The following is a 16,982-nucleotide window of genomic DNA, read 5'->3' as shown; positions in this document are numbered from 1 at the left end:
AAAGAGTCTTTCCAGAGTTTAGGAAAGACCCAACTAGAGTTCGAAAGCTGATAAAAGGATGTTAAAGGTTGATCCAAATTGGTAACACATTTCTTTTTTTTTTGTATGGCGATCTCCTGACGAAGCTAATTTTTCGGATTTTGTTGAAGATTTTATTCTTCTTAGATGGGAAATAAAATGCACGACTGGGGTCGCACGTACTTGCTCTTGCAGTTCAAAGCACTTTTATGTTAGTCTACTTGTAGATTTTAAAAGCTGGATCTAAATTTTTAAAAAATTGATATTGGGGAAGAGCCGACATTTAGGGTAAAATTTTGTTAAATGAAAAAAAAAACTTTTGTTATTTGACATTTTTGAGAAAAAATAAAAATGCAGTTTTATTGCCACTGCTTTAAATATTACGTATACAAAGTTTAATCAAAATCGTAAGAGCCGTTTTGGAGAAATTCGTAATATCGTATTTTTTTTGTATGGGAGGTACATATACGTTTTAAACGAGATATAAAAAAACAAAAAAAAAAACAACTTTCAGAATTCCATAAAAATCATCTGTACCAAATTTGAAGAAAATCCATCCACCCGTTTAGGCTGTGGAAATGTGTACAGATGGACGCACAACCGCACAGACGTACAGACGCACGGACGGAATTGCGGGACCCACTTTTTCGGAATTCTCCATCATCGTAATGTTGGTTTTGATTTAAACCTCAATTTTTTTTTTCGACACGAAACCAATACTTGCCCTATAGAGCAAGTAAAAATCACAATTCTATAGGCGAGTCATAAGTGGCTAATTTTTGACCAGCCAATTCATTAAGTTGTTCACTATACAATCGATACCACTGTGTCCTGGAACCCAACTGAGACTGAAATTGTGGATTGAACTCACACCTACGAGTTCATTTCTTCACTGCGGAAACAGTCGTTGATAATTTTAGCCTAAGACGCACAGTGGGGCAGCCCCATATAGTGTGGTGATATAAAGGTTATTTTTTAAACTTGACAGTAAAATTGATAAAATGAGCATATTTTTTTTGTTGAAAGTTTTTGATTTATGTTTATTCATGCGGTTGAAGTTGAGAGTTTTAGAGCAGAAATTCAGTTTTTAATAAGTAGGTAATAAAAAAAGGTGTTCTATCGTTTTTTTGTTTGTTTGTTTAAACTCAATATTATTTGAGAAAAAAATAAAATACAAATTTCTCGCACAGATAAAAAAATGTGTAAATTACTATTCTTCTGCAAAAAAAAATTTAAAAAAATTTCTTATATATTTAAAAATTGAATGAGAAAATAATGAATTTTTTGAAACGCATCTTAAAGTTTTTTCTCAAAATCTTCTGTTTAGGCTAAATATTTTGCAAGTCTAAAAATGGAGAAAGCATGATAAGCAATTTCTCTATAAGCTCATATAAACACTTTTGCTAAATATTTGCCTAAAATATTTTTAATGAAATTTTGAACTTCAAAAAACGGGTGTTTTAAAGAAAGTGGTTTTTTGTTTTTATTCTTTTTTGACAATCATGCACTGATTACTTATAAACAATGTTTTTTTTTTTCATTTTAAAAGTTGTTTTTTTTGTTTTCATTTCATTATAAGAAGTTTCGTGAAACAGGGTGATTTGTTATATACAGGGTGTCCCAAAAGTAATGGATCAAACGAAATATGCTGATAGGCCAACTTTAGGGCTCTTAGAATTTGGTAACTTGTTCATCCCAAATCCTTACGGTGTTCGATTTAATGCAGTTTTTGTGAAATTTAGAAAAATCCCGACTTTGCAACAATATTTTGCTTCCTCCGCTCATAATTGATTTTTGTTTTTCACAATTCTTTCACTAAAACATTGAATAATAATAAGAAATAATTAATTAATCAAAATATTTTTCATTTCATACGCCATTTTGCTGCAAATGAATTAACAGTTCCATGTTTTATAAAAACTCAATTTCTTTCTTTTCTTTCAGAGCAACACCCTGAAAAAAATTTGTATGGTGTGGCACTGGTTTATTATTTTGAAAACTTGCCGTGTTATTGCAGTTTTCAAAAATTTATAAAAGTTTCCAAAGTTGAAGTTAGAACTGAAGATATTACAATTTAAAAGCAACAAAACAGGGCTTTTCAGAGAAAAATAACAAAGAAAAATAAACACATTTTCTCGACTGTTGTTTGTTTATTTCTTTTTGAACAAAAGCCTCGATTTTTGTTTGTTATTTTGCTCTGAAAACGTCTGTTTTTTTTGCATTCAAATTGTAATATCTTTCGTTCAAATTTCAACTTTGTAAACTTTTATACTTTTTTGAAAACTGCAATACCGGGACAAGTTTTCAAAATAATAAACCAGTGCCACACCATACAAATTTTTTTCAGGGTGTTGCTCTGAAAGAAAAGAAAGAAATTGAGTTTTTATAAAACATGGAACTGTTAATTCATTTGCAGCAAAATGGCGTATGAAATGAAAAATATTTTGATTAATTAATTATTTCTTATTATTAGGCAATGTTTTAGTGAAAGAATTGTAAAAAACAAAAATCAATTATGAGCGGAGGAAGCAAAATATTGTTGCAAAGTCGGGATTTTTCTTAATTTCACAAAAACTGCATTAAATCGAAAACCGTAAGGATTTGGGATGAACAAGTTACCATATTCTGAGAGCCCTAAAGTTGGCCTATCAGCATATTTCGTTTGATCCATTACTTTTGGGACACCCTGTATAAAGTTAGTGCTTTTGTTTTTTACTTTTTTTTTATTAAAATATTTTTTAATTTAATTTATTATTAATTTTGTTCCAGTTAAAATTGATGCGGCCATAAGGTTTCCCACCTTACAAAGCAAATTTGAAAAAAAAAAATAACTTGAACATCAAATTTGACAATTTTTTTCAAAGTTTTGACTTTGAAATTATATTTCACAAAATCAAAAAGCATTTGAAAATAAGCTTTCAAAAAAGCTATTGCACAGTATTCTATGTCTTTTTCTTGATTTTATGTATTTTTTTTTTTTATTTAAGGTCAAATGTTCAAAAAATTGCCCCTCCCACCGAAACAAGGGGTCATACAGCCTCCTTCCCTTCCCTTTTTTTTCTTAGGTTAAACTGAAGAACTATTTCTTAAAACAAAAAAAAAACATAATTCAAAATTATAGGTTTTTTCAAATGTATTAATATTTTGTCACCTTACTTAATTTCCTAGAGAAAAATAAAAATTTTAATGGAAAAAAGTTCATAAAATTCAAGAAGTCTATTAACTTTAGTTACAAAACCAAATAAAGTGACAAAAAAATGTCTTATTATTAGTAGAAGTAATTAATATCACAAATCAACCTATTCTGCCCCACTGTGAGACGGTTTTCTGCAATATAAATTTCGTCAATTTTGTTGAAATCAATTTTTTTTCTTTTTTTCATATTTGGTTTTTGGGACAAGTTGGCAAGTTAGTGGGTAATTTTGCGCTTGAAAAGGTGTATTTTTGAACATATTGCTTGAATACTGACTCTAATGAACACTGACATCTATCAACATCAAAAAACATCAATGGAGGACTCGATCCACCATTTTGAATAAAAAAAATATCGGAAAACTTTTAGAGTATAAAATAAGAAATATATAAAATAAGACATTCGAGATTAGAAATACATCCTTTAAATTCTTCATTTCTATTACAAATTTAACGTTAATGCCAAATTCTACCACTGTACCATTGTTTGCAAACGAAATATGAAAAAAAAACTCCTTTGCTCACAATTAGTTATTCGGAAGTTTATCATGGGAATTTAGCTCGAAGAAATGTATTAAAATGTTAGAAAATTAGAACTATCTCGAAAACTAATAAGAAAACGGTTAACCACGGTTTTTTTAACTAGATTTATTTCTTCTATATGAGAAAAAAATAATCTTTGATTTTTCTCATGTGGGTTAAGAAAAACTCAGGACTAATTTACTTAAATTCAAAAAATCTATTTAATTTATTGTTACAATTTATGTTTCAGAAATCATATCATAAATGGTATATTATTCTATTTTCAAGCTTTCTAATTTAAATTTATTCCAATAAATACCCGCATTTGTCTGTAAAGATTCATAAAGCATAATTGATTAATTTCAATCCGATAAGAATAAATAAATTCTCCCATTAAAGCCTTTTAAGTCTTTAATATTCTTCAAGAAAAATAAAAGAAACTTTTCATTTCTGCGGTCCATTAACAGCATTTATCGGTGTTTTTTCCCCCTTCTTTTTTTCCTGACTAATTTCGAATGCTTTCGCAATACCACATCGGAATTAAAAATAATCACAAGAAAAACAAAAGAAAAACAAAATGCCAACTCTAAGAAAACAATAAACATCTATTTTTAATCCCTCTCGTCCATTATTAAAAGAAACGAAAAAAAAGGGAGAACTTTACCAGAGATCTCCAGAGTTCCACAAAGACACAAAGAAGACGAACCTCATCAAGAAAAAGAAAAAAAAAAAACTATAAAACAAGAAGTAGGTGTTAACGAAATCAATAAATGGAACCGTCACGCACAAAACATCTCATATATCCAAGTCCAAGAGCGCAAGTTGTTACCCTAAAAAAAAACTTTGCCTTTGCCTTTTGCCTGATGTGCATTGCAATCAGCACAGCAAGAAATAGGCAACTTGGCTGGAGGCGAAAAAGAAAAATAAATCATACATTTTTCTAGCTGTGGCATGCAATGATGCAATGCTCCTGAACCGATTCGACTCGACTCGACACAAAACATAACAAACGGGTGCCAAGAAGCTGAAGAAGCAGCTATAGCAAAAAGCAGAAGCACTGGCATGTCGCACCAATATCCATCTCTCCCCAAACAGTTAGCTAAAAATATCCCCAAGAAGAAGTGAGGCGGGAGGAATGCCTCCAAATCTGTATAAATGGAAAAAGGGATTGCTTTTGTTTTCTTGCTGATGCTGGTGCTGCCATCCAGTTGCCAGTTCCATATAAATCTAAGGTGCTTCGACTCTTGCTCCTGCTTTGGCTTCCTTTCTTTTTGTTTGTATTTAAGCCCCATGGACCCAAGAATGGATAGACGAATTGAGTTGAGAAGATGGATTTTTCGCGTGTTCAGTGTTCACTTTGTGTACAGAAACAATAAACTGCATCCGCAAGTCATTTGTGTTCTGTGTGCAGCACTTTCTTTTTACTTTTTTTTTCGTCGACAACGAAGACGGGTGTATGAAGGTTTAGCTGATACGATTCGGTCATTGTTAGCACGACGAAGACGATTCGAATGATGGTATGATGACGAAGACGTGACGGGAAGGAAACTCACATACACATAAAACACATCACTGCAGCATGCACCACTCCAAAACGAAGAACCAATCGCTTGATTTAACATTGGAGGAGGATTAAAATGATTTTTTATTGCTTTTGTTTTATTGGAAGCAGAATTATTGTGCTTCCTTAAGTGTTTTGGGCTTAAAGTGATGAGTGAGATTGCGTGCGAAATGTGAGAAAACATTATGATGAAGAATTAGTTGAAGGTATATAAATTGCAGCAGCAGCCAGCCAGAAGCAACACAAAGAACTCGGAAGCTAATTTATTAATTTTTTTCTTATTTTTTGTACTTTATTATTTTGTAAAAAGTTGTGAGTATACTTAAATTGAAGTCTTTTAAATGATTGTTGTAACATTCATCAGAACTGTTAAAAATATCAAAACCAATCAAAATTAAATTGTATCTTCAATAAACATTTGGAAAATCTACAATTTTTAGTTTGTACCCAATAAAAAAAAAACGCCCGATTTTAGAATAGGAGTCATGATAAAAATATATTAGCGGTAGAGAAATTGTGAAAATGCTTCTCAAAAAAGAGTTTTCCATTACACTGGTTAACAAAATTTAACTTTTTTTTTTGTTGCCGAAACAAATATATACTTTTCTGAAGGTTTTCGGTGTGATGAACTCGAATTTGAAGTCAAACAAAATTTATCAGCTGACGTTTTTGAAATATTACCGTTAGAAAATGCAGTACTTCGGACCTTATTCATTTATATAAGTAAAATTGTTCGAGCATATTTAGTAACGGTTTTCATAAGAACTATTTTCCACCTTTTTAAATCTGTCTAAATCTTTCCGATATCTTTTTTACTGCCTGTCTAAATCTTTCCGATATCTTTTTTACTGCCCGAGATATCCTCAGTTGTTTGGTATTTTTATAAATTTAATAACGTCATTATCTCCTTTATAATATATGAAGCCAAACCCACTTACTTCATTTTAAGATATCTCGGGCAATACAAAAGATATTGAAAAGATTTAAACAGGTATCGAAAGATGGAAAACAGTTCTTATAGAACCAGTAACTAAATATGGTCTTATACAAAAGAATAAGGTCCGAAGAACTCAAAAAAACGTTATATTGCATTTTCTAACGGTAATATCTCAAAAAACTGGAGCTGATTAGTTGTTTCCGACTTCGGATTCGAGTTTATCACACAGAAAACCTTCAGAAAAGTATATTTTGTATCGGCAACAAAACCCTTGTAAACCAGTGTTATAGGTAGAACTGGAGATTAAAGGTATCAGTTGGAATTGAACCAATATTATTCACAATTTTCAAGCGATTCTAATAACACTGGTCAAAAAGGTTTTTGCCACAAGAACCATAATATACTTTTTTATAGGTTTTTGATGTGCTGAACTCGAATCTGAAGTCAGAAAATTTTTATTGGCCTCTGTTTTTGAAATATTACCGATGTAAGAAAATCTTTTTTTGAATTTTATAAGGTAAAAGCGGGATGGCGCGGCGGGGGAGATGGCGCACTTTAAATATCTTTTACATTTATTGCTCTAAAAATGTATGAAAAATATTTTTAGCTTTCTTTAAATATTTGAAATCGAAGTAGCCAGTGTTCGTTTCTTTATCTGTGATACAAAAAATAAAAAAAAATTCAAAGCAAATCATGTGATGATTTTTTGCGAATTTTTTTTTTTTGCCCTTTTTTTGTTCCGATATTTTGTGAGTCGTTGGGATCTAAGATGCCCTTGATACACCAATACATACAAGAGAGTATAAGTTATGCATTGCGTGTGAAATCTGAGCTCTAGTTCTATCTGCTTTTTATGGGTGCTTAGGAATATGAATTATGCGCAAAAAGGTGAGATGGCGCAGTTTTTTGCGGGTGAAATGGCGCATTCCCTACTAGAATTTTTTAATTGAGTATAGTGTTAGCATGTGCCATATCACCCTGAAAATATTTTTTTTAAGTAGGTAATTCAGCCAAGTTCAAATTTTATAAAAAAGAAGACTAGTTGCAATCTGTTATACGGCATGCATTGGTGCTTGACTCCTTCACATTGTTCAGCCATTTGTGCAATGAATTTGGCAATAGAAACCTAAAACAAACTCATGCGCCATCTCACCCACCCTATAGGGGGAGATGGTTTTTTTTTTAAATTTTTTTTTTATTTAAATTTAAAAATATAAATTTAAAATATAAAATTCTGTAAAACAAACAATACGTTGGATATTGAATATAGAACATTTTTGCATTGTTAGAAATATAAAATGTGGTTGACTTTGAAAAAAAGGACAAAAACAAAAAAGGTATGCCATCTCACCCGCTTTTACCCTAACGGTAATATTTCAAGAACAAAGGCTAAACAAAATTTTCTGATTGGAGATTCGAGTTCAACAACCCAAAAACCTCTAGAAAAGTATGTTTTGGTTCTTGTAAAGTTGACACTGTTCAAAAGACGGAATTTTGTGTTACACCTTTAGCCAGAATTTCAAAACAAGTTGCATGAACGTTTCCCAGGATTTTCAAAAGCATTTGCACTTGAACGAAAGTTTAACTAACAGCAAAAAAGGACACATTCCCATAAGTACATTGTACAACACTTCTGTGGCTCAGTTAAAGTTGTGATTTGTACTACGTAGAAAAACTAGTGCGATGGACTTATGACGCCAAAGGTCTGGGTTCGATTCCTAGCTTACACCACCAAAAAATTAAAAAAAAAAAAAACAAAACATTTTTCTTTGAACTTCGATATTTCCAACCTATCGAACAATCAGGTGTAAAATTTTAGTATTTTTGTACTTTTTTTTATCTTGCGCAGACCTTTTTTAGTTCAAAACGCAAACTGCAATAAACAAATGACTAACATTTTCCAACGGAAAACCAGTATAGGACAATAAGCAAAGTGTAAAAAAATTTCATCAACACTGAAAAAAAGGGTTTAAATTCGATAACCAGTGTTATTTGTGCCCTTAATTATGAAAGTGGACTAAGTCACTCCTAAAAATGGCATCAAATCTAGCCTAAAAATAATTACACGGTGTTATAAAAATGAGGTTTTAAAATATACGCGGGCGGAGACCTATCACGTTTTGTAGAGCTAGTCGCACTGATTACGAAACGGTATTTAAAAAGTCGAAAACACCCCCAAAATCTGGAGTTAGGGGCAAAAAACGGTTTTTTTGACCTTTACCCATTGAAAAAAATCTAGCTTCGTCAAATTTTTACCCATTTTCGATTTACAGTTTCAGATAGGAGATAAATATACCTTTTCAACAATGTATAAAACATGTATTTCGGTTAAACCACTTAGAATTTATAAGCTGTTAAAGTTCAAAAATTCCATTTTTTTCGTCATTTACCCAACTTCGACATCAAATTAAAGTATATATTTTCACAAAAACATGCTGTTTTAAAAATATATTCTAAAATAATATTTATTTCCAAATCAAACGAGGTATTTTTTATGAAAATCAGTTTAAAATTGGCTTAGAAAAAAAAAATTACGATTTCAACCCAGATACAGAAATTCGTATAGAACGAAAATTTTGTTTTGGCACGTAGTAGGATAACTTGGGCGTAGTAGGATAACTTGATAACGGGTTTTTGTAGAGGAGTTCAATACAAACATTTTTTTCTTTGGGAGGGGGGTCTATCTCCCCCCGTTTAGGTGGGACGGGCAGTTTTCTAAAAAAAAATTATCAAAATAAAAAAAAATTATTAAAAAACAACGGCAACACTTACAGTGATAAATGATACCATTTCCGAAAGGCAAAATTGTACATTTAATTTTAATTTTTAAATCAATATATTATAACCAATAGTTTTTGAAATAATCGATTTCAAAGTTAAAAATAGTTCAAAAAAAAAAAATTTAAAACTCATTTTATACTATTTTTGTCCAGACATTGAATTTAAATAAAAAAAATTACTCACATAGAAAACTGCCTCAATTGATTCCTTATCAATGGATGAAAACTAGGTATATGTTTCTATGTCTTCTAGTTTTTGAGAAAATTGAAAAATTATTTTACCAGATTTTTTCTTTTTTCAAAATATTATTATTATTTTAACAATGCAAAAGATAATACTGCTGTACAAAATTTTCTAGACAAAATTACTGTTTAAAAATGTATCAGCTTTAGAATTTTCAGTAATTATACCCCTATACTCCCAATTCCAATCGCAATTATAATATCCCAACCCAAAGTCAAGGTATATATTTATCTATTTGAATGCCCTGCATAGAATTTTCTCACAATTTTTCTCATATTATCATATTATTTTCAACGCTGAATGAATTTGAGGAATTTTTATGTGGAAGTTGAATTGGATGAGAATTATACACCACATGATCTTGCTGCTGCTGCGCAAATCCGGGTGTCCCGCTTGTTTGTTTTTTTTTTTTGCAAAATAAACAAACTATTATAATGATTATGAGTGTTCTGTGTTCATTCTAACGTTGCCATGTCCAAGTGTCTTTAAGCTTCTTATTTGTTTTGTCTTATGTCGGTACAATTAAATGTCGCGCACGTAAAACAGACAAGCAAGAAAAAAATACACTCTATAAGATCAATCTTTGGCATGAAAATCATTTAGTTTAACAAGCTAATTGGCACCAAGTAATTGAGAGTGATTTGTGCACAATGATATAGGTAAACAATACTGTGATATATGTATTTTTTGTGGTCGATTAATTAGTTCTTTTTTACAGCTGAACAAAAATCGTTACATGAATTGAACCCTGAACTCGGTTATGTGACAACCGCAAAAGATTCAAGAGTTTAAGGTTAAAATATGGAACCCCCAATTGGCTCTTTAAAACAGCTTCTTGAATTTTATATAAAAAAAAAACGAAAAAAAAATCATATTGCATATTAATCTCTATAAAATAATCAAAAGTTCCGACCTCCGACACTCCCCATTTTCATACTATAAAACATGACAAGTAAATTAATAAAACCAATGCAACACATCACAAAGCGCACATCTCTCTCACAGCTGCATGATGCATTCATAATATCATCAGCATCTTATTCATAACTTCACACTGATTTAACATTTTTATTTACATGAATCTTTTTTTTTTTTTTTTAGTTTAAGTCCGTCAGAAAAAAGGGGGGTCTTTTTGAGAAAAAAAACTCGCAAAGTAAAATTAAAATTCAAATCATGTTAGCCACACCTCATGCCATTCAATCTTTTAAAATTTAGTCTTTAGTTGAATTGAAAGAGAATAGCATATCGGGCAAAGAAAAGGGAGTTGAAAAATTAATCTTTATGCTCACACGAAACTCAACTAAGCTTGAGATTAATAGTATTTTTTTTAATAAATTTTTGAGTAGGTCTACAAAAAAAAGCAGTGGTGATAGAAAACACAAATTTTTAATAATTTTTGCATGTTGAGGCTTTTATGCAGTTTTAATGTTCATGATATTTTTGCAAATTTCAAGTTATATTATATAACTAAATTGTGCAAACACTACTTCTTTAAATCAGAAATAGAAAGTTAAATATAATTTAACAGCTTGTTAAAATGATTTGTTTGGCCAGCAATAATTTTAATATTTACCAACTGGATGTTGCGATGAGTTTTCGCTTGAAAAACCACCTTGACCTCTTGGTTAAAAGTTGACTTTCTTTCCTGAATTTTTTGAGTAAGTCAATATTCTTACTCATTGCTAAGCTATTTATTTGGTTAGTTTAATTTTCTGTTACAGCGGTAACAAATAATGTATCAATTTTCAAAGTTCACTGTGGCGTATGCGTAACCTTTTTTTTGATTTTTTTTTGTGATACAAAATATTTTCCTGATGATACTAGGTGACTTTTGTATGCCATTCTGTTGTAGTGGTAAAAAAAAAATAAAGTAAATGTATAAAAGTTTCTATAATTTTCTTACTTTGATTGACTTTAAACACACCTAGCACAAAATCTCTCTTCAAAAATTTTAGTTTAGAGTATTTTTGACATTTTTAATTTCAAAAAAAAGAAATCCATGGCTTAATCCATTTCTACTTATCAAATTTCAAAAAACCTTTTTGAAGTGAAAACTTCTTTAGTATCGTAGTGATTTGAAACAAGATGAAACGAAAAAGCAACACGAAAAGTCAATTGATTATAACTTTTTTGTTTTAATGGATAGATGAATGAAATTTTTACTGTAGATAGGTAATTAAATAAACTATAATTGTGCAAGATTTCATTTAATTTAATGTTCAAAATCCTGAGATAACGGTAAAAGATGTTCTTTTTCTAACCAACATATATGTGAAAATATTAACTTTCATATCACACATAACGGTACGTGATCTACAAGTTACAAAATCTTAAATTTAAGAACGTGAAAATACGGCAAAACACGTGTGGAGATCTGTTGCCGATTACCAGCCACCAGTGTAGGAAGTACCGTAATCTCAATTTGAGATTTCGACATGGTTGGCTTTAAAAAATTCTTACTTTTTTTGTAGGCATGGTAGAAACATGAATGAAAAGTCATATAAAAGGTGAAATAATAAGCTTTGAAATGATACAAAATTCATGATTGTTTAATTTATTAGGTTGTCATATAAAAGATAAGAATTTAAAGGTAAAAAAGGTAAATTTTTTCGATTTTTATTTTTTGAAAGAAAAATAATTTTTAAGGTTTCACTTCTAAGGTGTGAATTGCACACATGATTTTTTTTTTTTCATTAACACCTACAATTTTTAAGATATACCTAAATTTATGTAACCTTTGACCCCATATACATCGGGACTAGCGGACAGATTAAACTCCAAGACATTTTGTTATGCATTTCAGTAAAAAATATGTACAACATATATCAAAAATCAGTCCGTTACGAATTGTTCCTTGAAAAAATCTATTGTTACTAGACTTATCAGCGACTGAATGCCGCCAGCAAGTTATTTGCAGTTAATTTAAATAAAATAAATGTCCTCAAAAAAAAGCTTGTTATGATTTTTTTGAAAGTTTTTTTTTTTTTTTTTTGAAGTAGAGAATATTCGTTAAAAGAATCGAGTAAATGCACGGACAAATAAATTGCACGACTGGGGTCGCACGTACTTGCTCTTATGGTAAAAGTTACTCTAATGTTAAAGTTTTTTATTGAACAAAATTAGGGAAAATTTGACATTTTCACGGAATTTCGTTAGTGGTACAAAAAAAATAAAATCCGTTTTTATAAATAATAAAATACCGTTTTAAATAATCTTTTACAAAAAACAAAGTATGCTATTTTATTTCTAGTATAAAAAGGAATTTTTAGAAAAAAATTTTCGAAAATCGTTAGAGCCGTTTTTTAAAAAAATAATTTTTTATATATAAAAATTTTCTAACATTTTTCAAAAAAAAAGTTGATATGCAATTTTGAATAAATAATTAATTTACACATAAAAACAAAATTTCAAATTTTTTCACCAACTCGTTTCCAAAAAATTGATTTTTCAAAAAAAAATTTTGAAATATTTTTTAAAAATCCAAAAATGTGGTTTTTGAAAAATTTTAAATTTTTTTAAATAATGATTGATTAAACGTTTCTGTATTAAAAATTTGGTCGAAATCTGTTATGTCGTTTATGAGAAATTCATAAATCAAAAAAACCGTTCTATGGCAGGTATACCGTTGATAACGGTACAAAAAATATTTTTTTTATTGTCAAAGAAGGCTCTTATCTGTAACAGTAAGCAGAAAAATTTTAATCAAAATCGTTAGAGCCGTTTTTGAAATAAATCAACTTTTCTGTTTCCGTTATATGACAGGTACCGTTAGTTTTGGTCCTAAAAAAAAAACTTCAATTTCTCTTCTAGGGAATCACTCAAAACTGTTAACTACCAAGTTTAAAGAAAATCCATTCAGTAGTTTAGGATGTAGCTCGAGGTTCTTACAGACAGACAGACGGACAGACAGACAGACAGACAGACAGACAGACAGACAGACAGACAGACAGACAGAATTGCCGGACCCACTTTTTTGGCATTCTCCATCATCGTAATGTCATGTAAAATTGTTATCTCGAGTTCGATTTTTTTTACGAATCCTAAACTTGCCCTATAGTACCTATATCGCAAGTAAAAATTACGCCAGGTATAAATTTACATCTGATATATTTAACCATAATATAGTTGAATATATCAGACACTAGTTCAATATACAAGAAATAAGGTTAAATATACCAGAAGTAAAGTAATACCTGCGTTATTTTGTCTCTGTGTAATTTTGGTAATTTTCTATTATACAGGGTTTCCCACAGTCACCGCCTCAAACAAAAACTATGGATTCCTGAGGTCATTTTACGTCGAAAAACTTAAGAGGTAATTTTCTCGTTTTCGTCCCGTTTTCGAGTTACCACGGTTTTTATGATGTTTGTTCACTTTTCTCTTATCTGGCTTTATCTTTGCCAAACTACGTTTGATTTAAAAGATTTTTTTTACAACCAATCAAGAATTTATTACAGTTTTAGTTTGTCTCAAAACTTTTTTTCTGCGGACAATCGTTTCTCCACAATTTTGCATCAAACACAATTTTCTTCGTTTTTTAAGTTGTTTTTACACTTTCAAATCATTTAAGTCAAAAAAACACTTTAATGAGTATTAAATTTTTGTGCTTTTTATTAAAGCCCAGTTTATTTTCATAATAAAAATTAGTTTTATTTCATAAAAAAGGCTACTAAAAGTAATTTAAAAAAATAAACAAACGGAGTGAATTAAAAAAAAAATAATTTTAAAATAAAAAATTAATTTACATGAATTAAAAACTTTTTCTGGGCTATTATGGTTAAGAAAAGAACAAATAGATAAAGCTCAGAAAAAGTTTTAATTCATTTAAATTAATTTTGTATTTAAAAATAATTTTTTTTTTATTCACTCAGTTTGTTTATTTTTTTTAATTACTTTCAGTAACCTTTTTTATGAAATAAAACTAATTTACTTATGAAAATAAACTGGGCCTTAATAAAAAGCACAAAAATTTAATACTCATTAACGTGTTTTTTTTGACTTAAATGATATGAAAGTGTAAAAAACAACTTAAAAAACGAAGAAAATTGTGTTTGATGCTAAATTGTGGAGAAACGATTGTCCGCAGAAAAAAAGTTTTGAGACAAACTAAAACTGTAATAAATTCTTGATTGGTTGTAAAAAAAATCTTTCGAATAAAACGTAGTTTGGCAAAGATAAGGCCAGTTTAATGACAAGAGAGCAAAAATTATAAAAACCGTCGTAACTCGAAAACGGGACGAAAACGAGAAAATTACCTCTTAAGTTTTTCGACTAAAAATGACCTCAGGAATCCATGGTTTTCATTTGGGGCGGTGACTGTGGGACACCCTGTATACCTACATAAAGTAAGTCATGTTACTTTTTTTCAAATTTTTAATCATGAAAAAATTTAATTATGAATAAAATGGAAATTTCTTGTCTGAGCGATTGTAGTATTGACTGAAATCCTACTGATTACATAAACATTTCATTTTAGAAAAAACAATTTGCGTATATGTAACCAAAAACGAACCTTAAATTATTGCTAAAGTTTTACCAGCTTTTTCAAACAATCTTGTTTTTAGCGTCCGACTTTTCGCAGGTTCTGTTGGCTTTTAACATTGTACAATTTTTTTTTTTTCTTCAACAATATTCTTCGAAATGTAAGGGATCTAAAAAACCGAACAAACACTATCAACAATCAACGTCAACTACAGATGCCAGTAGCTTCTTAACCAACATTTAATACAATTATTTTAATTTTTGATTCATATTATTCACATTCGGTTTTTACTACGTTCCTACACAATTTTTGAGTTACAAATACAATTTAGAAGGAAAGAAAACAGAAGGACGAGGAATGCTTTTAAAGTTGACACTTATACTCCTAGTCCACAAAAAGATGTATTTTTTAAAGTTTGTTTTCCTCAAAAAGCTTATAACCAATTAATTTCAGGATTAATAAAAACTCAATTTCAAACTAAAATTGTTAATTTAAAAACTTAAACTTACTTGGATTATTGTTGGTTTCACGCCAATGTGTTGCGGCCTGACATCCAAATGTCGTTCGACTAATTCCCTTACAGCAGGACCATTTCTTGCCTGACCACAGGCCCGGATGAAAACGGTATGACTTTTGTGTGTTGGTATCTTCACAAACTAAAAAAAAAAAAAACAGAGAAGAAGATAAACATAAAGAAATTCATTAAAGCAGTAAAAAAAAAAAATCTTGATGAATTCTCTAGAAGCCGTTATAATGAACCAACTACTTCTCAATGGATTTAACAGAAAAGCCTTAACCAAAACGAAGAACAAAAACCTCTATCTACCTGCTGCATCTATTGTGCGTGTTTCATGATGAAAAACCACAAGAAATACTCATTGAAATGACCTTGGGCCATCACATTGCATAACATTGCAGCATCACGACCCACCACCAAAGTCATAGTCTCTCCCGCACTCTCTGACAGCGCGCAGATAAATCGACTATGAAGGCATCTAACTAACCTATAAAAACCGCAAGTTTAGGCCGAAGTATTTTCCACACAATATTTGATGGAATAGAATGAAATTGCATTGGATATTGTGTTGATTCTGTGGGAGATTAGTTTGCTGATTGAATCGACACTCAGGCTTCCTTGATTCGTTTGTTCGTTTCGTTTTCGAGTTAAAAGACCACCACAATATTACCTACCTACAAAGCTTAAGGATTTGAGTCTATTCTTGATTAACAGTAAATCACCTGAACAAATTTAATAACTTTTGTGTTTTGTGTCGATTCTGTAAGTCGATTGATGGTGATGATGTTGGTTGGGATAAAAAAGAGACCCAAATGGAGGTTACCAGATGATGCTGGTAGTATCTAACTGATGCTGGGGTTCCTATACGTTTGGTGGGAAGACATTGGCCATCATCATCATTGTCGTAGACATGATCTTCATTGAATAACACTGACCTCTCCTAATGACCCTGCGGTCGTAATAAATTTGTGTTATGAACTGGACGATGATGATGGTGATGGTTATGGCAATGAATGGAGCAAATTGAGCACGGTCAGTGCTGTTATGTTGTTAATGGTGTGGAAAAAGGTTGTTTTTTTTTGGGTCAGGAATGTAACGAATGTTAACGACTTTTGTGAATTAGGGCTTTTAATGTTCGAAGGCAAGTTATTTTGCTTTAAATTTTTTAAGTGTATTTAGCGAAATTTAAGATTTTAAGGATAATAAAATTCGTTCTATTATATGCCAAGTCATAAAGTTTGAAATTGAAGACTTAATTATTTCGCGAAGTTAGGCCTTTTAACTGCTTTTATGATGATTAAGTTTTATAAATCTTGAGCAGTTGAAATAAAGATAAAGTGATAAATGGTAAAAGATTAATAAAATGTACCTAGTATTTTTGGCACAACAATATGGTTGGACTCTTAAAGAAAATTGAAAATGCTTCTAGGATCCGAAACTCTTGATTGCGTTATTGCAAAAAGAATATTGAACAAGTGTACCATTTCAAGTTTATGGCAACAAATCACAATTGAGAGAATAGGTCAGTTTTTTTTTTGGTTAGACCTGCAGTTTTTAAACATTACGTTTTACGTACTGGAATCTGGAATGACTCTGTAAAAGCAGTAATGCTCATTATGTCGAAGACTTATCATACCAGAGTAATTGGTTCAATAATTTTGTATGCGATAAAAATCGTATGTTATTATTTTCCTAAAAAAAAAATGTTACACGGAGAAAAATTAATCTA

At 30.2% G+C, this 16,982-nt stretch overlaps 1 protein-coding gene across 3 annotated transcripts in view; it reads right to left on the bottom strand.

The window, feature by feature from the left end:
• Positions 1-16,982, bottom strand: part of LOC129906605 (tyrosine-protein kinase Btk29A) — a 245,300-nt gene that overhangs the window by 151,991 nt on the left and 76,327 nt on the right. For all 3 annotated transcript variants that reach the window (XM_055982415.1, XM_055982417.1, XM_055982420.1), the window contains one exon: positions 15,246-15,392. In XM_055982415.1, coding sequence (XP_055838390.1) covers positions 15,246-15,392 — 147 coding nt within the window. The remainder of the gene's footprint in view (positions 1-15,245; positions 15,393-16,982) is intronic.

This window comes from Episyrphus balteatus, chromosome 1, assembly GCF_945859705.1.
Source record: "Episyrphus balteatus chromosome 1, idEpiBalt1.1, whole genome shotgun sequence".
Classification (NCBI taxonomy): domain Eukaryota; kingdom Metazoa; phylum Arthropoda; class Insecta; order Diptera; family Syrphidae; genus Episyrphus; species Episyrphus balteatus.
Note: the sequence above shows the minus strand (reverse complement) of the source record. Positions and strands in the feature narration are given on the sequence as shown.